The sequence below is a fragment of the Rhinocladiella mackenziei genome (genome assembly GCF_000835555.1).
Source record: "Rhinocladiella mackenziei CBS 650.93 unplaced genomic scaffold supercont1.7, whole genome shotgun sequence".
In the NCBI taxonomy this organism is placed as follows: Eukaryota; Fungi; Ascomycota; class Eurotiomycetes; order Chaetothyriales; family Herpotrichiellaceae; genus Rhinocladiella; species Rhinocladiella mackenziei.
Window position 1 is genome coordinate 1,892,778 of NW_013550598.1, and position 26,210 is coordinate 1,918,987.

Sequence of the window (26,210 nt, forward strand, 5' to 3'; positions counted from 1 at the left end):
AGATTGGAATGGAGATGAGAAATGAGAACAAGGACAAGAGAGAGTAGCTCGGTTTGTGCAGGAAGGTTATTGCTGTCTCGATCTGAGAGAAAGATACAGTGAGTCGGTGACGATAGTAGTGCCTGTTTCAATTTCCACAAAGAGGGCATTGGCTGTCTTATTCTTTTCGTTCCTCAAGCTAGATTTGAGTCTTCAACCTCGTTCCGACCCCCTATAAAGGGCAACATACGCAATATCAACGCTGAGCTTGTGCAGAAATCGTACTAGCCGTCGAGTCATGTACTAGTACAAGTGATTTCTAGTAAGAGAATGGGAAAATGGGAGAATGAAACTTTCCACAGTCTAACCGAATTAATTAGAGGAGGTTACTGCTACTCCAACAGGCGAACTTTCCTTCCAGCTTAACAGGATCTTTTATTCCGTTCATTCATTCATTCGCTCGTCAGTCTATTATTCTCTCATCTCAAAGGTTTCCAGTTTGGATTTGTTGTGGGGACAGACTTGGTCATTGATCATTGATCATTGACGACGAAACATCTCTTCATTCATGGTATTTCATGGCATAGTCAGACGGACCTTCAAAATTCCAGTGCATGGTTTGCCGTGAGCCAAAGTAAGTCAAAGTAATTATGTCAGTCACCAAAAGGAATCCCCAACTTGACTTTATATCAACTCATTTGCTTGACTGGGCTGATGGATATGCTTCAATGTCAATGATTTGTGTTTACGCGGGGTCATCCTGGAAGAATCTGTTCACAAGTACATTAGCATTGCCTTTTTGGGGGGTTTTAGGGGGGGGGGAAACTAGGCTACAGAGGTCAGTTACTTACCGCATAATAGCTTTGATACCTCTAGAACCAAGACCATGCGGTGGGTAAGCAATCCAAACAGGATCAGCAACGGCACCCATCTTCTCTCTGAACTCCGACTTTCTCGCTAGGTTGAACTGCTTCACAATAGCATCGTATGTAGCCTGCAACATCTTGACCTTGGTACCACTCATGTGGTGACCAGGAGTCAAATGAGCAGCTGCACCACCACCGAAAGTAATGGTCTTGACACCGGCATTTGCAGCTACACTGAGTGCGTGTGTAGTGATGTATTCGATCGTTCCTGAGGGTGCTCCTGGGAAATCGAGGGTGTACTTGGCTTGCCATCCTCTGCGAGGAGCAATTTCGGCCATGACTGCAATACCGCAAAGAGTACCCTCCTTATCTTCTGCGATCGAGTATCGTCTGTGCTTCTCATCCCGGAAAAGATCGATGTTGGAGAGATGGATCTGTGTGCCCTTGCGGTTGGCCAGCCAATCTTTGACCCTTGCATTTGCACGTTCCTTGATCGATTCAGGCACCGGCTCTTTGGGATCAAGATCAGTGATCTTGACCCCATCAGCCTGAGCCTTGCGAATCTTCCTGGCAACTTCGGGATCGGACTCAGCAGTCTTCTTGTTGGGATCGACACGCTCTTCTGCGACGCAAGAAAGTGTTTTCCAACCCAAACGTTCACCAAGGACTTCTTCCATTTCTGGACTGATCAAAAGCCAAAGAGGTTTGAGCCGAGTTTCCTTCTTAAGCCACTGGAGGAAGGATACGACGACACGGTAGTACTGGCTCGGGTGACAGAGAGGATCACCAGGAAGAATGGCGTAATGACCCACAGGAACGTAAGACACTGCAGCGCCGGTGTCGGCATGGCGCCAGATCTTGTACCTTTCATCGCCCCAGGAGGTGGCAGTGGCATCACCATAGTTGGCAATAAGATCGTAAAGATCTGGCATCTTGCGATCCTGGACGGAAACCTCGCGTCCACGTTCTTGACGCCAAACCGGATTCAACGTGTCAGCCTCGGGGTGTCGAAGTTTCTCGACGGCAGGCTTGGGTGGGAATGACTTGGGATCTCTATGGAACAACGAGGCCAGACGAATGTTACCGAGCTTGAGGATAAGCATGACAATACGTTCAAGACCAACACCACAGCCAGCGTGTGGTGGAGCACCCCATTTAAAGCCTTCCATGTAGTCGGACATGTCATCGGGGTCGATACCCACCATGCGCATGTTGTCCTCCAGCATCTTGGACTCATGGATACGTTGGCCTCCGGAGATAATTTCTTGACCGCGAACAAACACATCGAAAGAGTTGGTGTATCTCTCGTCCTTGGCATCGGGCATGGTGTAGAAAGGTCGCGCTGATCGAGGAAATTTGTCCAAGATGTAGTAGTCGGTCTTGTATTTCTCTTTGATAAGCTCGCCGAGACGAATCTCATCTCTCGTGGCAAGGTCTTCAAGAGGCGAAACTGGTTCGCCATCTTCGTTCAGCCATCCAGAATCAGTTAAAAGTTTGACAGCATCTTGGAATGGAATTCTTGGGGTTTCTTCCAACCACACAAGATCCTCACTCGGGAATTGCTCCTTGATGATTTCGATTTCGCTGCGATATTTGGCGTAGATACCCTTGAAAATGTTCTTGAGAGTGGTGTCGATAACATCCATCATTTCATGGTAATGCTCCTCAATGGCCATTTCCAGATCGAGGCCAGTATATTCAGTCAAGTGACGATGGGTATTAGAATTTTCAGCTCTGAAGACGGCGCCAATTTCGTAGACTCGCTCGAAATCGGACGCGATGGCCATCTGTTTGGCAAGCTGGGGAGACTGGGCTAAGAATGCGGGACGGCCAAAGTAGTTGACCTTGAAGACCGACGCGCCAGATTCGGTTGCAGCACCTTGGAGTTTTGGTGTGTGTATTTCAACAAAATGCAGATCATCAAGCGAAGTTCGGAAAAGATTGCCCACGGCTGCCTGGATGCGGAAGATAGACTGTGAGGTGGCAGTCCGCAAGTCCATGATACGGTTCGTGAGTCTGACGCGGTCGGGAATTTGACTTTGGCGGCCATCGACTTTTTGTCCGTCATTGAGAATGGTCAACTCGGCTTCCTGAACCGAGAATGGAACTGATGTAAGTTAGCACAAGCTTTTTAGAACCCATAAGAGAAGTCAACACATACCGGGCTCGGCCCGTTTAACGATGACGTGCAAGTCGGTTACTTTCACCTCTACAGTGTGGATGGAAGCCGATTTTACTGGGATTTGCGGCTTCTGAAGGATACCCTTAACCAGCATAATATTACCGGTGCGCAAATGCTCCGCCCAATGGATCATGATCGCAGAGACCTTGCCAGGTTCCTCCACGAGCACGCCCTGGATGGTGGTGATCTGTTGTCGGAAGATGAGGAAGACCAATTTGGCACCCATGTTACGGACGTGGTGAAGCCTGCAGCGGAAGGTGACCTCTTTGTCGGCCATCTCTTCGGTAATGGTGCTGATGTCAATGCGGTTCGTGGCATGGCGGGTGGTGGACTGCATGAGAGGCAGATCGCCATAGTGGCCCTTCATTTCTTCAGTCTCGGTTTTGGCGGCCTCCTCCAGCCTCTTCTTGGTGCGCTCTTCAGAATCATCCCGATTCTCAAGGCTCAGCCTTGAGCGGTGTTCATGCTTTCTCTGTTTTATGATCGCCCTCTTTTGTGCATTCTTGCTCATGCCATCGCTGTCAAAGTCACTCATCTCGGATTCGTTGTCGCTGGAGAAACTGTCTTTGTCCAGATGAAGGAACTGGGCCAGGGATCGGCGGTGAGGCCCAGGACTTTGAGAGGAGACTGGGGAAATCTCCCCGCTGAGCTTTGGGGAGTCACCCCCGTTGGGATGAACGTGTTTGGAAAGTTTGCGGAGGACAGACATGTCGGCGGTAGCGTGGATGACTGCTCCTCTGGACTAGAAAAGAGGAAGAAGCGTGTTCCCAACCGCAAAAGACGGAGTTTTCAAAGATGATCAGATGTCTGACTGCCAGGCCGTCTCGTGGGTAGGATGTGTTTGGGTTAGGGTAACTCGGCTCCTGCGATTTTGCACAGGACAAATGTCAGAGATGGGATTTCAATTTGTCTGGGCGGTTGCAAAGAGGATGTCGAGGGAGGTCTCGGTGCGAGGGGTCGACCGATATCAGCCAGAGGAGATATGCGAAGTTGTGCAGTAGCTGCAGCCGCAATGGCGGAAAGTTTAAGAAGAGGCAGAAGCAGGAGGAAAAAGAAGCAGTTCGGAGGGAGAGGGTGAAAAGCTTGCGCTGGTCTCTCTGTCAGACAGGGAAAATATTGCAAGCCCGAAGAGTCAAGGCGAGAGGACGAGCTGGTAAGCGGGCGAAACAGAGCAAGAAAGAAGTTGAGGATAGGGACGGGAGTGCCGGGATTGACTGGAAAGAGGGTCGACGACGATGACTTTGACTTGACAGATCTGTATCATGCTTACTCAGGCGGGGAGTTTGTACCTCTGCCACCCAATCACGCATCCACTTTGTCTGTCCTGTGATTGAAGTTAATCCTCTAAAAGAGCTCCCACGTTTCCCTTGTGGCCTCGCTGAGGTGAGGGCTGGTATTCGTGTCGGCTCCTAACTGAGGCGTCATTATCGTGTTTCCGTGCTCGGTTGCCATATGCCCTTCAGTCAGTCATCGTTGCTCAGGCTGTTCAGGTCGGTCAGGCCCCGCCTTCCAGTAAGGTCACGTGTACAGGTCGCTGTGATGTTGACTCCAATGGGCTGGAACAGAGGCCACGGAGAGCACTGGCAGAACTCCAGGGTGCAAATGGGAAATTCCAGTTTCAGGCAACATCATCATCACCCAACCTTGGACCCCACGGGCCCGCCGGATTACTAAGACCTCGAACCCATCTGAGAACAAATAAGAAGGGTCAAAAGAGAGACAGCAATTCCCAAGGGGAGCGGAAAGAAGAGCAGAGGGATTGAAATATGAAAAATCAGCCCTCCCGGGGGATGAGGGATGCATCAACAGACATTCTTATTCTCCGACTAGCACCGCCTTCTTAAATGCTTCTTGACTCTTGGGCCCTCGAGTCGTGCGTGTCACCGGCAAAGATCATGGGAACTCCCAGGGAGATAGTGTCATCAACATACATCCGCCTGCGGTGCTCCCTTTGTCCCCCTGCAATGTATTTCATTTGTTGACCGATCCCGCTCAATACGCATTCAAGCGTAAGTCTGACGAGCTGCGGAAGACAACCACTGAGGATTAAGATGTCCTCTACTGATGGGGAAAGAGTTGCGCACACGAATTTGTGCCATTTTACTGGTGTGAAGTTTGAATTCGAGACGAACTATTTTCTCGCAACTCATACCTGAAACACAGGGCCCCTAAGCGCTGGGTTGGATAGGGTCGGATGTTCTTATAGAGCCGGTCCCGAGTCTGCGTCCCTTCTGGATAGCCGAGGCAGAGGCAGGAAAGCTTAGATGTTTCTAGGGGAATTGTCCAGTTTTGTTTCCCCCATGTCGACTTTGGGCATCGGACGCGCCCAGGGTCTCGTTGCAAATTTCTCCTCCCTGCCGATGCCCATTGCCCATTTGCTAGGCCCTTAGGCGTATTGCCGGGGGTGCCCCTAAAGTGTGCTGATGCTGCCATTTGTCGGCAGAAATCCGGCCTGGATCAGGAGTCTTACTGTCACAGTCTCCTTCGCATGTCACAGCCACAATACCGCGTCACTTTGGAGCGCCAGAGCTCCTCGCGATAGGTTGGTGAGGCTCACCCGCTCCTGATCAATGATGCGCAATGCTTTGTCGGTTGGCCATCAAAATGCCATCATCCTATCCGATACTCCGCCCTAATGTTACTGCCCCCCCTTTCTTCTGTTACCGGGTCATTGTCGATGAGGTCTTTTATTTTGCATCGGCTTATATACTGATTTTCCCAAACCACCACCATATAGTGACCACTCCCCTGGACTTCCTCTTCTCCTGCATTTAGAGAATGTGCATCTCATCATGCCAGAAACATCCTCTCCATTGAGTCTCAGCACTATGGACCACGAAAACATGGGACAAGAATCTTACGACATGAGAGAAGCCAAAGACTTTGCCTCACCAAAGAGTCCCAAAATCACCTTCAACAACGTGAACCTTGCAGACTTTGAAGATGCCTCAACGCTCGAGCCGCTCCCGCAAACGCTCACCCAGACCACGTCCACCGAAGAAACTTTCTCAATGAGACCTCGTTCAATGTCCCACCACCTGTCGAGTAAAGACGTACCCTCGAGAAGATGGCTCAAGATCCAAGCGAAGTTTTGGCGATCCCTCATGGCGTTTGCCATGTATTTTCACGATTGGGCGCCTCCCCGATCTGTGAAACCAGCGTTCAAACACAAGATTCCTACCGACACCACTCCCATTGTCCTCTACTTCTACCTCCCTCCCAGATATCACGAGACCCTCAACAGAGACCCCAACTTCCGCTTTCCTACTGTTATAAACTTCCACGGCGGTGGCTTTTGCCTGGGTGATGCCAGAGATGATCGATATTGGGCAAGAGTCGTTTTGGAATATACCAATGCTATATTCGTGAGCGTCAATTATCGACGGGCTCCGGAACATCCTTTCCCGATACCGGTGGACGATTGTGTCGAGTCAATTCTGTACATTTCTGAACACGCGCCACAGCTGCACATCGATCAATCCAACATTGCTCTATCCGGGTTCTCCGCTGGAGCCAACCTCGCTTTCACAGTTCCATTCCGGTTAGCATATCATCGAAAGATGGAAGCCATCGATCGAAAGTCACCCCGTCCCCCGACGTCCTACAGCATGGAAACCGACTCCGAAGCAAATGAGCACGAGGACTACTGCCATGAAAGCAATGGCTTCGTCACCCCCGTCCAATCCACTTCCAATCTTGTCCGCCAGCAAACATCTACACCCATGGCCATCCGCTGCATTGTCGCCTGGTATCCTCTGCTTGACTGGACCATGTCCCGATCCCGAAAGATCCGCGAATCTCGAAACCCCAAAAAATGTCTTCCCAAGCTCTTCACCGACCTCTTCGACTTCTCTTACTTACCTCCGCCAGACATAGCAGGCGACCACTGCAGCCCCTATGCATCCCCCGGTCTCGCCCACGACCACATGATCATCGATGGCCTCCCACAGGATATCCAGATGTGGCTTTGTGAGTGGGACATGCTACTGCGTGAGGGGCAAGTATTCACCGAACGTCTCGACAAACTCGGCAAGAGGATCGACAGCAAAATGATTTATAGGGTGCCTCATGCGTGGGACAAATCGCCCAATCCATTCCGAGATCAACGTGCCATCGACATGCTCTATACCAAGTCAGCGGTCAATTTGAACAAAGTTTTCCAAGATAAAGAAGGTCTAGGGCCCGGAAATTCAATGAGTTCACTTCATCCCACGGACAGCATTATACAGAGGCAGCCGAGGAGGAGTATCGTCTTACCGGTGTGATTTGAGGCGTCTTTAAAAAGCCCCGGATTGTGGGGTCGCGGCTCACAAAAACTAGGCATTTTATGGCTCACGAGGGCCATGCGCCTTTTGCCGCCTAAGCCTCGCGGCGAAGTCATCTCATCGGCATTCGAATCTGGGTGAGGTCGAGCTTGGTGGATATTATGCATTTGAACTGTTGAATCTGTCGGCAATGATATTGCTCGCCACCAAAATGGTTCGAGCACATGTATTCGACCTTGAGGCATTGTGGTTCGGTATAATGCCATCAACATTACACCTTCTCACTTGACATTGGTCTTACACGCCAAGTTATCATCGTCCACTTATTACAAACCCGAGGTCATGAGGAGGATGAAGACTTGACGCTACCGTTGATGATCTTCCACTCTCCAATAACCTCACTTCGATTCGTTTCGCGTCACCTTACACCAGCGCTGCCATTCGTTTTGCTTATTCATTATTGCAGTATTCAGCGTTCCAGCGTCGGCGTCTAGGGAGAGTCACCATCATTCCACATGATCGTTGTCTGTTCGTCGGAAAGAACTGGCATTTTTCGCTTCTTTATAGGAATAGGGGTCATGATTGAGTTAGATGTTTGAATAGGGCCGGTTGGATTCATGTGTCACGACGAAGAGCTATGGGATGTCTTGGGTGCCACCAGCCACGAAAACGCAATGTCATGTCAGGTCAAGTCTTATTCTTACTCGCATATTCTATGGCGCTACGAAAGGATACCTAGGTTGTGAAGAGCATATTCTCTTTAAAGGGAGGTGGGGGGGGGGGGGCCGGCGGAATGAAAATTCTCATTTGTCCGGCGCCCTCCGTAACATGGTGAAAATGACCTCGTTCAGTTGTTTGCTCTGTTCCCTTCTCTCTTTCCCTTTCCTATTCTTTGCTCTACTCCCTTTAACCGGCTATCCACTGTCGGCTTCACAATCAAATATTCCTTGCACGACAGAGCATGTGTCCCACTGACAATTCAATCCACCTCTCTTACAAACTCTTCGTTCCTCTTCTCTTGGGCCCCCGTCCATTTCATCATCTTAACCAGCGCAATCTCAAATTCGTTTCTCTCAACATCTCATCTTGAAAGAGTTTTACCAATGTTCAGACAAACGTCGAAGCTGACAGACGATGTGAAGGACTCCAGATCCGAGAATTTAACACCACCGAGTCTTCTGCGGCCAGCCTTGCAAGTCCAGGTCACCATACCAGTATTCACGGAAATGATCCGTTTCTTCTGGTCTTGGAGAGTTGGCTTCTCAATATTATGCTCATTGAATACTTCGGTGTTTCTGGGCAATGTGAACGTACTAGGGAACTGAGAACGGTTGCAGGATCACACAACAAACCAATGATTGCCAAATCATTGAAATTTGAATACATTGTCACACTAGCATACTCACTGCTGCACATGGACAGCCCATTTCCATCAGAAGTTCTATCATACTACGTTTTCAGTGTGATAGCGTCCCTGTGTTTTCCACCTCATTTTCATTGTGACCAGTTCCTTCCTTCGAGTCATCTCTTTGTCATAGCCCTGACTTCTTCTGACCAGTGTGCAGAGGATCACATTTCCCCGACTTAATATCGCTTGAAAGCAGCATGACGAAGGGGAACTGCAACAGCAGGTTTGAATTGCTTTGCAGCAGGGCTAGGTGGGTTCCGTGCTTTGATCCGAGTTTCGTTCCGTTCTCCAGTAGAGATGTCCGATGTCGCAGCAGTCCCCGTTGGTTGAGTCACATTTGTTTGAGGATTTATGGTCAACGACCAGCCAGTGCCAATGGCGTCAGTGACGCCGGGATAAAGGGCTGGTAGAGCTCCCATTGGTTCCGTTGCCTCCCTGCCAGGAAGTGCTAGGGTCCCAGAGGGTGGTGTTGTGGTTCCGGGAAGTTGGTGGTCCCCACGGGGTCATTCCGTTTGTGACACATGGAATGATCGGTGTTGGCCCATACTGGATGGCGTAGGAGTTTCAGTGGGAATGTTGTTGCAGACAATGTCTCGATACGCTTTGGTATTGATCCCGAAGTGGCTATCAACCTGATTGAAGAGATCCCAATTGTCACAGATGGCAGAATGATTGGTAGAGTAATCCGAAGAAACCTCAAGTCCGTAAGTGGCAACCTGAAGAGTAGAGTATATAACTGGGCATGCGCCGCGTTGAAGCCATAGCCGTTGTCAGTAATCCAACGGAGAAGGGCCTTTGACTTGGTCAGGTTCGTGCCAGGATTCAAGCAACTAGTATCTGACTTTCGATGTTTGGACTTGTGCACATGCATCCGTGGCATTCATGCTGGAATCTGCGACATTCAGAGCAAACATTGCAGACATAATAGCAGTCAGTTGTTCTTGGGCGGCACCTGAGAGGAGTTCGGCATTTGGGAGGAATGTCGTTGCCGGAGTCGGACGCAAGGTCCAGCAATGTTGCTGCATGAGAACGAGGAGTAATGTGTGAGCTTGTGTAGCCTTTCGAGTCATCACTTTCAGCGGCTCGTGGGTCATCGGTTCCATCGTAGCCACGGCAGTCTCGCCTAGTAATAGCTGTAGTCTCCGGCATGTATTCAACTTGTGTGACTGTGAGCATGGAGCTCGTGGTTTTCGTGGGAATGGGTCTTAGGGAAATCAGTTGAGATCTCTTGAAGCCCACATCCATTCTTACCCTGGGAATGGGATTGTTCTCAAAATTGGTGACTGTGCAGTATCGGCAATCGACATCCTTCTCTTGTCAGCGGATGAGATATTTTGAAGATATCAAAAGAGGTTCAAACAGAAGTAAATGGTCATGATTGCGCTGTAGATTGCCGTGGTAGGGCTGATCTGAGGAGCCATGTCGGAAGTGTGGATCAGAGTGCAGCCCGGGATTGCATTTTCCGTTGACGGTAACTCCGAAGCACACATGGGCATCAGGACAATGGCGGAGAGACTGCAAGCGGCCAGGACCATGGGAAGAAGACTTTGAAGCCACATCTTGAAGTCGATGTCACAGAGCCGATCGATAAGTCAGTGGTATTGAAGGGAGGTTCAGTCAGGGGCAAAGCACCAGTGCCGGCTAGCTCAAAACGAAGAACTATGGATGTGATGATGGTTAGAGAAAAGAGGGATGAGTGAGAGAAGACGGAAGATAGGCCGATGAAAAGATGAAGCGAAGAAAAATTTAGAGAACGTAGGCTGATTGGGGAGAAGAGAAAGCAGAACTTGAAGGTTAGGAACCCATACACATTGTTGAACATCGTCAAATACCAATGCAATCCACTGTATTTTTGTCACTTTATGATCAAGAAAATGCAGACTTGATTCACGCGTAATTCCCAATAGATGGTGCACCCAGCATATAAGGACAAGTCATGATCAACTCCTCGTGAGCTGTCTGCCTCAATTATCGTCAATTGAAAACACGGTCTTCAGGACTCAAAGCCTAGGCACAGAGAGAATGCTGACGGCATGTATGAGGCCTTTGGTATTAGTCACGTGCTCCCCGTCTTTGTATTGTACCTACTTTTTTTGATCAATTCAGTAGCACACGAAGTACACACAAACAGTTCCAAGTTGCGTTCTTGCATTACATAAGACTACTCCCTAGTGTACGTACAAGAGAGAACGTCTCAAGTCGAAGAACTGGAGAGAATGATACTGACCACGTGACATCTGCCATTATACGTGAAATCATCGACGGCATTGCAGAATTTGCCGCGATGCAAACCAGTAATCGTCGGCAACTGCGCCTGGATGCGGGCTATATAAGCCGTCCACTTCCTGTGTGCCTATTAGTTAATGCGTGGAAAAAGGGACCTCAGCTTCGAACCCTTCTTCTTGACCTAGCAGTTTGATCGTCGGGCACTTTTCTGCGCATTCTCCAGCAGACTGCAAATCACAAGAGCAAGGATACTCGACACAACAGAACCTCATTCCATTTGGATTGTCTCCCGCTTCATAGCATCACCATTCTCGGCCGTCACTGTCCATCCGGACAAGGTGGAAGCGCCAACTTTGGTTTTTGGGGGGGTGGGAAAGGCAGCTAGTCCAAGTCTTCGCCGGGTTTTGCCTGGACATTTACTTCATACTGGGTTTCCACGTAAGACATAAGCTTGACCATGGCAATCCCATCGGCCATATCGAGACTGTTTCAAAGTACAAGAGGGCACAGAAAACAGTCGCAGTGCCGATGCCAAGACTTGAGCCAGTAACAATAACGGTAGTATCAACAACCTTGAGGTCTATCAAGCGCCTAGATAGACGATCTTTTTATTAATCATCGTAGTATGTCTTGTGCTGAGTAGTAAAATCGAGTGAGCGTTTGGCGTTTGGCTTCTCTGCCAGTTTAGTCTGTCTGCGTCATTGTATGCTTAGGCAAGCGGCCCGACTTTCATTTTGCAAATATATCTCTGGTGCGAGGTCGCGCAGCATTGTTTGACATCTCTCGATTCTACCAGAAAGAAATTTCGGCGCAAACGATGGGTTTAGCCTACCTTCAACTGCGATCTGGCATTCACTGATAGGCGCGTGTCCCCACGACAAATGAACCTTGCGATATTATCGCATAATTCACACCTCAATGTTATCGTGGGCGCTGGTTCGAATTCAAGCAACACTATGACTGAATTTGCTTTTTCCACCTTTTGCACGGTCATGTCCGGCGGGGCTTGGTTGAGTCGTGAAAAACCGGGGACTTTGTTAGAACCACTGTAAAGAAGTAATGGATGACCTGTTGAATTGGCTGTCTATGGCACTTGGCTGCTTCCGGAATGAATGATTGAAGGGGAGCCACCGGGACAAGGCGAAGTCGAGAAATGCACACAATCGTTTCGAGTCCGCTCGCTTTTTTGGCCCTCGCGATAAGACGGAGCGCAGCCAGACAACTCATATATTTCGAACTGTCCGTGTCGCGAAGCATTCTCCTTCATGCTTGGAGCTGCTACAGATGAAAAAAAAAATGCCTCACAAAGTGTCGGTGGAACGATGCAGACAAGCGGGCACCCAGACATAAACCCGGAATGCTACGATCACCCCCAGTCGGAAAAGTACCCAAAGTAGCATCAAATAAACAACTCTGAAACGAGCCTCCACAAAAGAATTTTCTTGCGTGTGAGCTTGGGCCACAATTCCTTCGCTGTGAACAATCTGCCGTGCGATGGTCCCAGCTCACTCAAAAAATGCCTCAGACTGCCGTTGCCTCCAAGGAAGAGCTTTGTTCTGCCCGATTTCCGCCTTGCTTCGAGAATTGTCATAACCTGCACCGAGATTCGTGCGATATTTTTTTCCAACTAGCATCCAGGGTCTGGAAGCATGCGGGAAATTTCCACGCTGGCAAAAAGCTGTGGTGGCCTTTGTGTTCCACTGAAACGCGCTGTCCGAGGCTCCGACGACGCCAAAGGTACACCCACAAATTAAACGAACCCGTTTCGGATCACATCCGCGGGTTGATCTGCGCGCAAGGCTGATGGCTGGTAAACAATGAGGCTCCGTCGAGGGCAGTTGGGGCGTCGCGACTCGCAGATTGTGTGCGCTGCAATTTCTGCAATTGGTGTCGTTGTTTACATATGGTCAAACATCCCAATTTAGGCCCCAATGGATTGGCCAAGCTGGGGCATGGGAAGGCCTGTTGAGAGTGCCCTCCCGAATCAAGCCAAAAAGCGCTCGCCTGGCACTAGCGGAAATTCACGCTTTAAGCTGTCAATCAAACTGTGGGCCTCGACCTTGGTTTGAATCTCGCAAAGAAGGTGCAGGTCGCCGCCTCGGAGCCGGGCAGATCCATCAGGCTTCTTTTTTGGATCTAGGTCTCCGAATAAGCACGCACACTTGAACAAATAAGGCTCGAGATATAGCATCATCTCTGCTACGCAAGCAGATGAATAATCCCGGGAAAAGGCAGTGGGCGGATGCTTAGGGAATTGGAGAAAAAAGACTGCTACTTCGGGACACACCCAGATCGATGACGGCAAAACTGGGAGTCGCCCATAGGGCTTCTGTGGGATACGACGGATTCTTCTGCTTCTGCACTTTTCCCACCGACCAGAAAGTGGTGACAAGCGCAATTGTAGCCGTTAGGTACCGCCATTGAGCTGGGGAGGCCCATGTCGGAGAAAAAGGCAACCATTTGGGCCGATGTTTGGGCGAGCCCGCCGTGCCTCAAGGTTCAAATAATGGCTCGTCGTTTGAATGTCATGTTGGACTGGTGATACACGGCTGTACCACTACACCAAAGAGAATTGCTTCAAATGACCAAAAACTGCGGATCGATGTGCAAGCTAGCTGTTGAGAGCTAGATCATCTGGTCCGCCCCATCCATTGCCGCCAATGCCGCTGGTCAACCAGTGGGCCATTGATGATGATGCGACGTAATGAAGTCAGCGTGGGCCAGTCTGCAGTGGTGATTGCCAGACTCGGGCATGCTAGTTGAGTCTTAATGGGCATTTTTGCACCCATGGGAATATCGAGTGAATCAGAGATCGTTTTGTTTTGGGTAATAAGCGACGCTGAAACACTGGGCGAATGTGAAGGCAAGCCACAATCACAGCCGTTTTCGGCTATTGTCCAGGGTTGCCGAGGGCTGCACCATCGTGGACAGAGCAATGCTGGATGGTAAATGCAAGATTCCACACTCTTTGCCGACGTGTCCGTGAAAAGTGGCGATTAACAACATAAAGGAATACGGGTTTGCTGGGAATAAGAACGGACGGCGCAAGAAAATGTGGGTGATCGCTGAACGAGGAGCTGAAGGTTCGAGGGCTTCGCGACGATAGAGTAGAAGTTATTCTGTGGTCAAGGCCATCCATCCGGTTTATTGTTTTCTGCCCAGTGTTGCTTCGTTCCCAGATCTTGACTCTTTCCCCTGTGTTCTATTGCAGACCTACGGTACGCGTACCTTTCCACACGCCATCATCCCTAGGGTCATTGGGGCTATTAGACAACACGTATCTTATCAAAGCAAAATGGCCGAGCTTGCAATGCGCTCACCTAGTCGTGCTGATCGACTGGAGAAGTTCAGGCTTTTGTTCCTGTTCCTCAATCCCCAAAGAATGTGGTGTTTCTAGATAATGACTGTGCACTTTGTCAAAATCAATGGCATGGGCTATCGGGAGTGACAAGCAAGCTGATGGGTTCGTGGGCATTGGCAGGGTGGGTCTGACTGGCACAGAAGCCTTTTAGTGCACAGGCGAAGAATCGCTGGACCTGCCTTGCCGCCTAAAGTCGAGCTCCTGTCATTGGGCGAAAGAGCTTGCAATGATTGGGGGGGACCTGCCCTAGCCCGGAGGGAACCCTCGCTGCGAGCAGTGGTAGCGCAGCGGCCAAAACGCCTCGCTCGGTGGAAGGTTTTTTTCTCAGGACCTCACCAACCATGGCAGTCCCCACCCACCATCCTGCCCCCCGGCCTTACCAGCAAAGCCCGCTAAACTCGCGGTCTGCGTGAAAAAATTTTGACCAAACGCGTATTTTCCAGTACCCAAAACAAGTCCCTGTTACCGTCACACACGCCCCAAGTCACTTCTTTTTCCTTATCAAATGGCTCACGCGGCATGCTCGCTGACCTCAAGCTTAAGGAAAGCTTAAGCAGCCAACCAAATCGCTGTCCCAAAGACCTTGCTCGAGCTATCGCGGCTCTACGGCCTGATGGGTTGCTAGTGGAGCCCAGTTCCCTGCCCTCTTGTTGAGAGAATCTCCAGTCAATGTTCGCGAGAAAAGGTGAGCTGCTCTTTGGCTCTCGCTGCTCGCATGTCGTGAACGCTCTTTACTTTAAAGAGGGGTTGTACGCTGCAAGTTCCAAAATCTTTCTCTCTTTCCCTTCAGCTTGGTCTCTACGCCCGACCTTGTTGTCGTCGTCGTCCTTTTTTTTTTCTTGTTTTGTTTTCCTTTCCTGCATCCTAACCTCTCCACTCCCCAACAGTGAACCATGGCGGAAAAGGATCTCGAGAACGGCGACCCAAAGCGCGAAAGGATCTCTTTCGCCGACGGCTGGGATCCCGATAAAGATGAGGGCGAATATGCCAACCTCATTCGATACATCTCCACCTACCGCGACCGTCGATTCTCTAAAGCTCCTTCTCAAGTCTCTGGTGAAGATGTTGCCGATGCCACAGCGAAGAAAAAGGCGCCCTGGTACAAGAAAATATTTGGCGTCGGCGCCGGAATTGGCGATCTGTATGAGGTTCCAGAAGAATGGCTCAACACCGACATCAAGGCAGGTTTGACCTCTCCTGAGGTCGAGGCCAGAAGAAAGAAGTGCGGATACAACGAACTCGTCACCGAGAAGGAGAACATGTTCCTGAAGTTTATAGGCTACTTTCGAGGCCCCATTCTCTACGGTATGTTCTCCTCCCCATTCAATGCGCGTCCAAGATAACAGGATGCTAATGAAGTACAGTCATGGAACTTGCTGTCGTCCTCGCTGCTGGTCTGCGTGACTGGATCGACTTTGGTGTCATCATTGGTATTTTGATGCTGAACGCTATTGTCGGTTGGTACCAAGAAAAGCAAGCTGCCGATGTCGTCGCCAGTTTGAAGGGTGACATTGCCATGAAGGCGGAGGTTATTCGTGACGGAACCGCTCAAGAGATCAAAGCTCGTGAGATTGTTCCTGGTGACATTGTAAGCTTTCCTCCCCCTGTCTTGTCACTTCAAGATCTAACGTACTGGCCCAGCTCATCCTCGAAGAAGGCTCCGTCGTTGCCGGTGAATGCCGCTTGATCTGCGCCTTCGACAACCCGGCCGGTTTCGAGGAGTACAAGGAGATGGTCAATGATCCCGAGGGCTACCATTCGAAGAACCACACCGACTCGGACGACGATGAAGAGCACCACGTCGGCACCTCTATTGTCGCCACCGATCAGTCCGCCATCACTGGAGAATCTTTGGCCGTCGACAAATATATGGGTGATATTTGCTACTACACCACGGGTTGTAAGCGAGGCAAAGCCTACGCTGTCGTCACGGAATCCGCGCGTGGCTCTTTCGTCGGCAAGACTGCGTCTCTCGTCCAAGGCGCTGCCGACTCTGGTCATTTCAAGGCCATCATGGACTCCATTGGTACTTCTTTGCTCGTCTTGGTCGTCTTCTTCATCCTTGCTGCCTGGATCGGTGGTTTCTTCCACAATATCCCCATTGCCACTCCTAAGGAGAGTTCTATCAACTTGCTCCATTATGCACTCATTCTCCTGATCATTGGCGTCCCAGTCGGTCTGCCTGTTGTCACCACCACCACTTTGGCCGTTGGTGCCGCCTATCTCGCCAAACAGAAGGCTATCGTCCAAAAATTGACTGCCATTGAGTCTTTGGCCGTAAGTGATCTGCGATTCGACTTTGAACCGAGTGGAAACTGACCTAACCAAGGGTGTCGACGTTCTCTGCTCTGACAAGACTGGTACTTTGACTGCCAACCAGTTGACCATCCGTGAGCCTTATGTCGCCGAGGGTGAAGATGTCAATTGGATGATGGCTTGCGCAGCACTCGCCTCGTCTCACAACTTGAAGGCTCTTGACCCCATCGACAAGATCACCATTTTGACCCTCAAGAGGTATCCCAAGGCGCGTGAGATCCTGCAACAAGGCTGGAAGACTGAGAAATTCACTCCGTTCGACCCGGTCTCTAAGCGTATCACCACTGTCTGCACGCTCAAGGGCGAGAAATGGTCTTTCTGCAAGGGTGCACCCAAGGCTGTCCTTGCCATCGCGGAGTGCGATGAAGCGACCGCCAAACACTACCGTGACACCGCTGCCGACTTTGCCCGCCGTGGTTTCCGATCTCTCGGTGTGGCGTCCAAGCGTGGTGATGAGCCGTGGAAGGTCATTGGCATGTTGCCCATGTTTGACCCTCCCCGTGAGGATACCGCTCACACCATCTTGGAAGCGCAAAACCTTGGTCTTAGCGTCAAGATGTTGACTGGTGATGCCATTGCCATTGCCAAGGAAACCTGCAAACTGCTTGCCCTGGGTACCAAGGTCTACAACTCCCAACGTCTCATTGCTGGTGGTGTGGCAGGTGCTACTCAGTACGATCTCGTTGAGAAGGCCGATGGTTTCGCTGAAGTCTTCCCCGAGCACAAGTATCAGGTCGTCGAGATGCTGCAACAACGTGGTCACTTGACTGCGATGACTGGTGACGGTGTCAACGATGCTCCATCTTTGAAGAAATCCGACTGTGGTATCGCCGTCGAGGGCGCTACTGAAGCTGCTCAAGCCGCCGCCGACATTGTCTTCTTGGCTCCCGGTCTCAGCACCATCGTCGATGCTATCAAGGTTGCTCGTCAGATTTTCCAACGTATGAAGGCATACGTGCAATACCGGATTGCTCTTTGTTTGCACTTGGAAGTCTACCTGACCACCTCCATGATCATCATCAACGAGACCATCCGCACCGATTTGATCGTCTTCTTGGCCTTATTCGCCGATCTTGCCACCATTGCAGTCGCCTACGACAACGCTCACTACGAACAACGACCCGTCGAATGGCAATTGCCCAAGATTTGGGTCATCTCAGTCTTCCTTGGTTTCCTCCTGGCCATTTCCACCTGGATCATGCGTGGCTCTTTCTACCTGCCATCTGGTGGTTTGGTTCAAAACTTCGGTAACGTCCAACTCATGCTTTTCCTGCAGGTCTCACTGGTGGAGAACTGGCTTATCTTTGTCACTCGTGGTGGACAGACTTGGCCGTCCTGGAAACTGGTTGGTGCCATCTTCCTTGTCGATGTCATCTCCACACTTTTCTGTGTCTTCGGTTGGCTTTCTGGCTCCCCAGACCAATTCTTCACCACACCTCAGGATGCCTTCTCCCGAGACCACTACAGCGTCGAGACATCAGTCGTCACTGTCGTTGTTATCTGGGGCTACTCCATCGGTGTTACAATCGTTGTCGCCATTGTTTACTTCGTCCTTACTAGCATGTCCTGGATTGACAACCTTGGCCGTGCTACTCGCAGCCGCGCCGACACCAACATGGAGAACATTCTTGGACATCTCAGCCGCGTTGCTCTTGAGCACGAGACTGACGTCCACGGCAAGTCCAAATGGGTCCTTGGCAGCAAGGCCACTGGAGAGGAGGAAGAAGAGTAAAAGAGAAAAAGATATGGGAGATTCTTTGCGTCAGGCACTAGATGGAGAGGGTAGTGCCGAAAGCAAAATCTTCTCGTTATTTCATAATCTGGCTCTAATGGGTTTACAAGCCACAATCGGAAGAATAGGCTGTGGTGAAAATGAGACTTCCACAACAAATACCATGTGTGTATTTTGTCCACAGCAGAGGAACAGAAAAAAAAAATTCCATTAGAAAAACCACAAAGGGGCACTCTCGACTTCGTGTCACAAATCCGCTGTTGCGTTTCTACGCCAGCCGAATTACTCGTGCAGCTTGTTAGACCATTTTTGCTTGAGCTCAGAATCTGAAATTAGTAGTCATCACTTTACCTTAGTCAAAGAGTCCAGACGCAATGCAAATCGCAATATGTACTCAGTGACACAAATCTCACGTACATCATTCTTAGCTCATGCGAGTTCTGCAGGTCGCTTATTTGCTTGCGCGGATATCGAATTCCATTTTGGAGATTTGATTTGCAAATGATGAGATTGGTCCCGAATCGACTACGCCTCTTTGCCCTATTTACTACCCAACCTCATGGATAATATATGGGCTTGTGAAGAACAAAACTGCGGACAGCCTTGGACCCCAAGGTATATAGTAAGCTCAGCCTTTGTCGTGAGGGATGAACGTCAGAGCCTTATCTTGGACTAATTAGGCAAATAGAAGCGGCAAGATCAGAGCCAGCATAATTCTCAGTCTCCTTACTCCTTTTTAGCACCCTCGTTTCATATATACGTATGGCCTGTGTTCGTATAATGTTGGTGTAAAGATTCGGACACTCAGCCTTGTCGGGTTGCATATGCGCTTTGTTACGCTAAGGAATTCTCATAAGTCTGGCCGCTTTTCTCTCCCCCACCCAATAAAGGGACTCTGTGGGCTTCTTGCGGCATTGCCAGTGATGCGGAAAATCTCGAAAGGCCAGTATGTTGGCTTGGGAAATCAGCACACGGGCCATTGGTCATCATGGCATCATTAGGAACAGATAAGCAGAGAAATGTCAACATCAGCGTCAGCGGAAGTGCTCCAGATTTGACAATATGTTTCTGACAAGCAATTGGGTGTCTTATCCATCAGCTTCTCGTTTCGCACGTACGTATAGGCGACGGGAGGCGAGTACCATGGAACGATAATGGACGCGGAGGAACAATAATATCACTGATCGAGGTACGTCCGTGCCTGGACCGGCCTTTCCTTCACAACTCTACTTGTAAAAGTTAGCAGGGCAGTTAGGTAAATAACACCAGTGAGGTCGATCACCTCTGTCAAGACTCGTTTGGCTATCTTTCGCGGCCTCGTGAGCGTCCCATAGCTTTGGTCTTGTCTGGGAGATCATGATTCCATTCGATATTGAGAAGCTGCACACTGGTGTGAGATGTGAATACTGTTCTTCGTTATCAAAGCCAAAATATTTCAAGTCTTAGAGTGAGAAGCTGAGCGTTCTTGTGTATAGTATGCAAAGAGACACCAGTAGATATGCTTCCTGCATTTACGAGAAAAACAAGGTTGACTTTTTGTCGCCAATGCTCCTTTTCACTGGGCGCGTTGACGTTGTGTATTGGATATGCTCTTTTCGACAGGAAATGCAGTTGCCTAGTGTGCAAGAACTGTCGATTCTCGTACAGAACTCGAAAGCCTCTGGTTCAAATCTTGGATTCGGAATGATGGTTTCTTTTTCTTTTTAATTTTGTTTTTTGGTCTTTGGTATTATTGTCTCGTCTGAGTTTGTAAGCACGGTCTTCTTGGGGATCGAGGGTTTTGGAATATTCTGGACCATCCTCATGTAGGCGTTCGCTGGGAGTTCGGCACCGGTGCGAGTATTTTGGGAAGCGCAAGACATGCATCGTTTTCGAAGCAAGCAGGATGTGCAAGAGGAGACAGGAAGAGATCATGTTCTCGGTCATCAGGTTGCCGCGACGCAGGCGTTGAACATCGCGAGGGACACTGTAGACAACAGGAAGAGAGCATGGTCGCAGGAGTTTGAAAATTTTCTGCAGCTTTATGATAAGAGAGCTCAACCTTCAATGATTCACAAGAATACAGAGCCACTAAAGAAACAACAGACTTATCTTTCAGAGGAAGAATTTCCGTCTCCTTTCCAAATTGAGATCGCGATCCTCTTCGAACCAGCACTCAGCTCAGTTCCCATGTCCATACCTCCTCGTGTCCTAAAGAACCATTCATCGAGACGCGTTCTTTGGGATTCCAGTCTATCGTGAGGATAGATCAGACACTTTCTGATTAGAGGTCTCCTGCAACATAGCATCACAGAACAGCCTGAGGTACTGGATCGTGAGCGTATTCCTGTTTGGCAGCATGCGACTGCTCGAAGCTGAGAGAATGGCAATACTGGTCAAGAAAGAGGCCTTGTTAAGGTGGACGTTTCAAAAAGGGTCATCAAGTAGAAGGAGCAAAACAGCACAACGTGGAGGCCACACATTCAGGAGCATCCCATGGTCCGTCCAAAGGACAAAAGCAGCAGAAGTGCATTAAGTTGCCGAGGGTTACACAAGAAGGATCTGTCAATTAGGTCATATGCCTAAAGGGGGCTGCGGCCAATTTCCCTGAGGCGTGGAAAAGACGCAGAAATATTTCACCCCCAGATTCTGGCTCATGTTTAGGCAGTACCCTTGTGAGCACCTTCAAGGGAAACATTGGGGGGAGATCTGGAGACCTCCAAAGGTGCTTGGTGCGGTATCAAATCACTTTTGGCCTTGCATAGCCATGCTTGATAACCAAACAAATTTCCTTGACGGCCACATTCAAGCCTTTAGCTGCCTGTGATAACCAGGCCGAGAGAGGGAAACTTTGACTGACGACCTAGGTGGATATTAGAATCGAACACCGAAGGACTTCGTTGTTGAGAACTATTCAGGCGAACGCGATGTCAATGTCCTGGGGGGATGCGTCGAGATGTTGTTACACGACAGGAAATTTGCCCTATCAAACTCTCATGGCCACCGACTTGCGGTTCGAGACAGCCATCTGACACAATGACAGGCCACCTTAACCTGACCATGCGGCGTCCTCTAACTGGAAGGGTCACGTCAAAGAGAGAATCTGAGAGGAGCGTATTCGCGTTGACCATATTCCACGGAGCAGCCTTCCTTGCACATGTAGCCGAACGGGCATACCTGGCCTCTCTGCTCACCGGTTTGGAGGTCTGAAGCAACTGGTCTTTTAAGGGTTAGTTCGTACAGCCATTCTGGGATCGGAGGAATGCATGGCTGCCTTCCATGGGTTCCGGTGAAATCGGAGGCTCAAGTTGTCCAATAACATGAATCCGGGACCTGTGTGCTGGGCGAGCATCTCAAACGAAGAGGTAATACTGACAGTCCCTCAACGTGGCCTCCGTCCAGACCTACCTGGCCCGGGAGGCACTCTAGGCGCTCAGCCACCTGCGACCTTTATGCGGCCCGTCGGTTTTTCCCCACATCCTGTAGCAACAGATATGAATTACAGTTTAACCTTCAAGCAAATGGCTTGGAATATTCTCGGTTTTCCAGTATAGCGCGCGTCGTGAAATGAGAAAGGGGTCGTCGTGTTGTTTTGGGGGGGAGGTTAGCTGGCCCCAGATTTTGGCTGGCAATTGGAATGCTCACGCATAGTAAATGTTGATTATTAGCGCGTCCATTGCTCTACTCTTAGGGCTCCCCTATCGACCTGGACAAGGAATTTGATCATCGGTGACAAAATGATCGCGATGACAGTTTCTAGAATGCATCCGAATTCTTCGACTAGGTTGGGTCAATTTGATGATATCTCAGACGTGGGTTTAGAACGAGAGGATAGAAAATGGTCACTGTTGATGTGCCGGGCTGTGATTAGTGCTGCTGCAGAAACTCGTTCGTTCCAATGGGGTCTCCCTGTAGATCTTGTACAGCGGGAAGTGGTGATTGCTTCCGCAATAGCTGATTTGTATGAGTCAATGATGTAGCTTTCATTTCACGAGCCCCGTTACTCCTCGAGTCGGGATCAGCAAGCTGCAAGTCTTGGGTCATATCTGAAAATCAAGTCGTAACAGCCAGGAGATCTCTTTCAAGGTGCGAAGTCTCAAACCGGTGGTGAGTTCTTCCGGCCACGTTGTTCCCAGCTGGACCCGTCTCTTTCCATCTTGACAAGGACGGCCCATAGAGGTGGTCGAGCTGCATTAGTGTGCTTCTTGATGAATATCCCTCTCCTACACCCCTTTTCTTGGGCTCACATTTACGTGGCAGTCGTTATCACTCAACACCAAAGAGCGGTGAACATAATTGTATTCTTTGGGATATCCGATCGGAGCACTTCATTGCATGATTGAAATTGATGTGCTGGATGTCGTTGAGTTGGTTCCTGGGTGGCATGTTTGCCACTTTTGTCCTTGCTATGCTTCTGTTTTGACGGCTATCCAGCCAGGGGTACTATCCTCATCGTCGTTGTTAGAAAAGAACGTCTCCGCTTACCATAGGCGCTGTCTTTGGAATTTCTTGTCTGCTGGTCTATAGCGGATGTGTAACTTCCTTCAAACTCGAGAGATCCGTGTGGCTCTTTGAATGATAATAGCGACCTGAAGCTTCGAATCTTCTCTCCAGCCTTTTTTTTTTTTTTAAAAAAAAGAAAACACATCACAGCGGAGCTTTATTTACTCAACAATCGGAATTCATTCTGAATTCAGTGTCATGGCAGAGCGTGACTCAAACGCAGGAAGGGCTGGATTGAAGGAAGTCTCGGCGGTTGCCAACGTGACAGATGATGGAAACGATGAAGAATGGTCGACCGGTATATGAGAAGCTCCTCCTCTATCTTCGAAGCTGACAGAGCAATTGTAGCAAACTCAGAATCTGCTAGGACCAATCCGGGCAGTGTCGATGACGAGCAGTCTCAGGCCGACAAATCTAGCGACCCAGGTGGCGATGAGGCTGGTATTCCTGTCAGCGACGCTCTAGCTGGAGATGACCATTTATACCAATCCTACCCTGCTACGATGACCACGCCAGCGACCATTGAAGACCTGGGAGAGGAGGATTTGCAAACGTCTTTTGAAACGCAGACCGAGGTCGATCCAACCCAAAACCAGACCAACCAGACCAACCAGACAGCCGAGTCCCAAGAAACACCAGAGTTAACTGACAACCGTGAAAAGACAGCCAAACGAAAGGCATCAGGAAACATAGACACCAGGGCATGGAAGAAGGGTAAAGATGATGAGGAGAGCCCGTCAAAAGGGCCGCCTCAAGATCGGTCCTGAAAGACAGTCAGTTTCAGTTTATCATGTTGTGTACAGTCGGCAACGGATTGAAAGCCAAAAATCAGAGAGAAGATACATTCAACAGTGTGGTCGGTTAACGCTGAGAGCGATCATCAAGTCGGACCGAGACTGCTCCTGGCACCACTTCAGGCTAAGGATGATACAAGAATTCATCATGGAAAGCGTAAACAGACCAAGGAACATCTTACATTTCACGAAAGTTGAGATTTGACGCCGTGTGCAGTCCAGGAGAAGTCAAGTCTCATGTTGGTGATTCGGAACAGGTCTTAATAGGGTATTGGAACTCGTCGTTGATTTCACGCTCTGGGTAGTGTTGGCCATATGAATTTCTCCGCAATCGGTTTCCCTTTTACCTCCTGGTGTGGCGGATCATCATATGTTAACGTGTTGATGTCGGCTCGACCTGCGTCTGGATCGTCTTGGAATCGCCGTTTTCTTTCCTTCGGCGGCGCATGGGTGTCTGAGCCATGTTCTTGCCGTCTCTTTTGCCGGTTCTCTTTCTCTTTTGCAGCCCTTCTTCCGCTCAGAAGTCGTTGGATTTCGGAATGGCGGAACATCTTGACTTGTTCGTCCGTCAGCGTCCTCTTGACCCCGTCTTCGTAGTATCCTAATCCGTCATCAGTGTCGCTGGGAGGGTTTTGTTTGCGATCCGCCTCCGCCGTAGCTTCCCGTGGTGTGTTGACTAAATCTGGGGTGACTTGGTTGGGGAAGTGCAGAGCGTGGAAACGGACGAGTTTGTCCATCTCGGTGTGCTGAATCATGATCATAAGCGGCGAACGAGAAAAGGCCACCGCTGACATGTTTTGGAATTCCACCGGGCAAGGTGCCTACGCGCCCATGGGCATGCCTCCGAGGCAATTACTTGATCGAGAACTCGGGTTCAAGGTATTAATGAACAGCAGTATTTGAGAAACCAGACACCGTCACAGGATGACAAAGCGTCGCCGCCAAGGCGCTGGCAGTCTACCAAAGGCAATACAGGGTAGGTGGCGGCTTGATCAGTAAACGTCGAAAGCAAGCTCGAAATCAGATAATTCGAGTCATCATGCTCTGACGTCCGTGTCCCGATTGGCTGGTCTCCCGCTCTCATCGAATACGATCTCGGAATTGCGCACGACGTGCTCCAAAATGTCAACAAGGAGACTTCATAAGTCAGTCTAATTGTATCGGGCCACCATTGACTTGATGGGGACGATGGAAACAATGGAACTAGTTGATTTACAGGATATAAAGACCATCTCCGTTGTCCTTCTCTCTCGCTCACTGCTGCTTCATAGAAGAAACGAAGGCTGAGATAATCTCATACAGTTATCTCTTGAAATTTGTCAAAATGGCTGGTGAACTTATACTCTTGACCGGTGGAACAGGGCATCTTGGTTACCGTACCCTCATCGAGGCTTTGTCGAAAGGCTACAGGGTTCGAGCTGCCGTTCGATCGGAAGGAAAGATTTCTGAACTCAAGGCTGCGAAGTCCTCCCAGCCATACCTTGATCGACTGTCATTCATCACCGTCCCAGATGTCGAGAAAGAGGGCGCTTTCGATGAAGCCGTTAAGGGCGTTGACTATATCGTGCATGTCGCATCCCCCCTTGCACGCCCTTCCGACGATGACGAGGCCAACATCATTCAGCCAGCAGTCCGGGGAACTTTGAGTGTTTTGTATTCTGCGCTTAAAGAGCCTTCTATCAAGCGAGTTGTCATCACCTCATCGGTTGCGGCAGTTATGCCCTCAGATCCAAGCAATGCAAAGGTATTCACGGCCGACAATGTTGAGCCGGACCCACACGGGCCATATCCCAGCGCGTTTGTTGCTTACGGTGCCAGCAAGAAGCTTGCGTACAATCGTACCCGAGACTTCATTGCCAAGGAGAGGCCTAAGTTTACTATTATCAATGTTATGCCCACCTTCGTCATTGGCAAGAACGAGCTGGCCACCACTCCAGAGGCGGTCAGATCTGGTTCAAACAATCTCGCGTTCATTAACCTCATGGGTGGCAAGAACCCTGATGGACTGCTGGCGATGGTGTGTCATGTCGATGATGTCGCCTATGTTCATGTCGCTTCGCTGGACCCTAAGATTGAGGGAAATCGGAACTTCGGGATCAATTGGCGTGGGGGGAGAGAATTTGCCTGGGACGATGCCATTGACATTGTCAAGAAGCACTTCCCCAAGGAGGTGGAGAAAGGTGTGTTTCCACTGGGTGGTTCTGTGAAGTCAATCCCGGTGCCTTTCGATGCTAGCAAGACCGAGGAGGTGTTTGGCATCAAGTTTAAAGATTTTGAGGAACAGATTGTGAACCTCGCTGGTTATTACGCCGAAGTTGTGGCAAAAGCGTGAGGCTTGCCGCGGAGGTTATTGATAGGAGGTTGCAAGCAATGCGGCATATGGTCGTAGAGGGTCAACCCCGTAGTTTGGCGTGGGAAATGAATACCAGAAAACTGGACCAGCTCGAAATACATAAATACCGCCAACTTAGAGGAATCATTTTCCCAGGTTGCCTTTGTCACGCACAAAGCGCTATTGAACATGGATTGGAATGATGGATGAGGCTGAGGACTTGGTGGGTCGCGGATATCCCTTCTCTTAACCCAATGATTATTCTGG

The 26,210-nt window shown here is 49.8% G+C and overlaps 8 protein-coding genes across 8 annotated transcripts; 4 read left to right on the forward strand and 4 right to left on the reverse strand.

The window, feature by feature from the left end:
- Positions 1-826: 826 nt before the first annotated feature.
- Z518_09487 (aspartate-tRNA(Asn) ligase) lies at positions 827-3,736 on the reverse strand (the record flags this gene model as incomplete). Its single annotated transcript, XM_013413442.1, has 2 exons — positions 827-2,952; positions 3,007-3,736. The coding sequence occupies 2 exons, from the start codon at positions 3,734-3,736 to the stop codon at positions 827-829; spliced, it is 2,856 nt and encodes a 951-aa protein (XP_013268896.1).
- Positions 3,737-5,819: 2,083 nt separating this feature from the next.
- On the forward strand, positions 5,820-7,292 carry Z518_09488 (uncharacterized protein; the record flags this gene model as incomplete). Its single annotated transcript, XM_013413443.1, has 1 exon — positions 5,820-7,292. One exon carries the CDS (start codon positions 5,820-5,822, stop codon positions 7,290-7,292), a length of 1,473 nt encoding a protein of 490 aa, XP_013268897.1.
- A 1,584-nt stretch (positions 7,293-8,876) lies between these two features.
- Positions 8,877-9,119, reverse strand: Z518_09489 (uncharacterized protein; the record flags this gene model as incomplete). The annotated part of the gene is made up of 1 exon (XM_013413444.1): positions 8,877-9,119. The coding sequence occupies one exon, from the start codon at positions 9,117-9,119 to the stop codon at positions 8,877-8,879; it is 243 nt and encodes an 80-aa protein (XP_013268898.1).
- An 84-nt stretch (positions 9,120-9,203) lies between these two features.
- Positions 9,204-10,259, reverse strand: Z518_09490 (uncharacterized protein; the record flags this gene model as incomplete). The annotated part of the gene is made up of 4 exons (XM_013413445.1): positions 9,204-9,416; positions 9,543-9,857; positions 9,952-9,983; positions 10,061-10,259. The coding sequence occupies 4 exons, from the start codon at positions 10,257-10,259 to the stop codon at positions 9,204-9,206; spliced, it is 759 nt and encodes a 252-aa protein (XP_013268899.1).
- Positions 10,260-15,180: 4,921 nt separating this feature from the next.
- On the forward strand, positions 15,181-18,335 carry Z518_09491 (plasma-membrane proton-efflux P-type ATPase; the record flags this gene model as incomplete). The annotated part of the gene is made up of 4 exons (XM_013413446.1): positions 15,181-15,592; positions 15,652-15,875; positions 15,929-16,564; positions 16,617-18,335. The coding sequence occupies 4 exons, from the start codon at positions 15,181-15,183 to the stop codon at positions 18,333-18,335; spliced, it is 2,991 nt and encodes a 996-aa protein (XP_013268900.1).
- A 4,680-nt stretch (positions 18,336-23,015) lies between these two features.
- On the forward strand, positions 23,016-23,584 carry Z518_09492 (uncharacterized protein; the record flags this gene model as incomplete). The annotated part of the gene is made up of 2 exons (XM_013413447.1): positions 23,016-23,115; positions 23,166-23,584. 2 exons carry the CDS (start codon positions 23,016-23,018, stop codon positions 23,582-23,584), a joined length of 519 nt encoding a protein of 172 aa, XP_013268901.1.
- Positions 23,585-23,901: 317 nt separating this feature from the next.
- Z518_09493 (uncharacterized protein) lies at positions 23,902-24,405 on the reverse strand (the record flags this gene model as incomplete). Its single annotated transcript, XM_013413448.1, has 1 exon — positions 23,902-24,405. The coding sequence occupies one exon, from the start codon at positions 24,403-24,405 to the stop codon at positions 23,902-23,904; it is 504 nt and encodes a 167-aa protein (XP_013268902.1).
- Positions 24,406-24,935: 530 nt separating this feature from the next.
- Z518_09494 (uncharacterized protein) lies at positions 24,936-25,943 on the forward strand (the record flags this gene model as incomplete). Its single annotated transcript, XM_013413449.1, has 1 exon — positions 24,936-25,943. One exon carries the CDS (start codon positions 24,936-24,938, stop codon positions 25,941-25,943), a length of 1,008 nt encoding a protein of 335 aa, XP_013268903.1.
- Between the last annotated feature and the right edge of the window lie 267 nt (positions 25,944-26,210).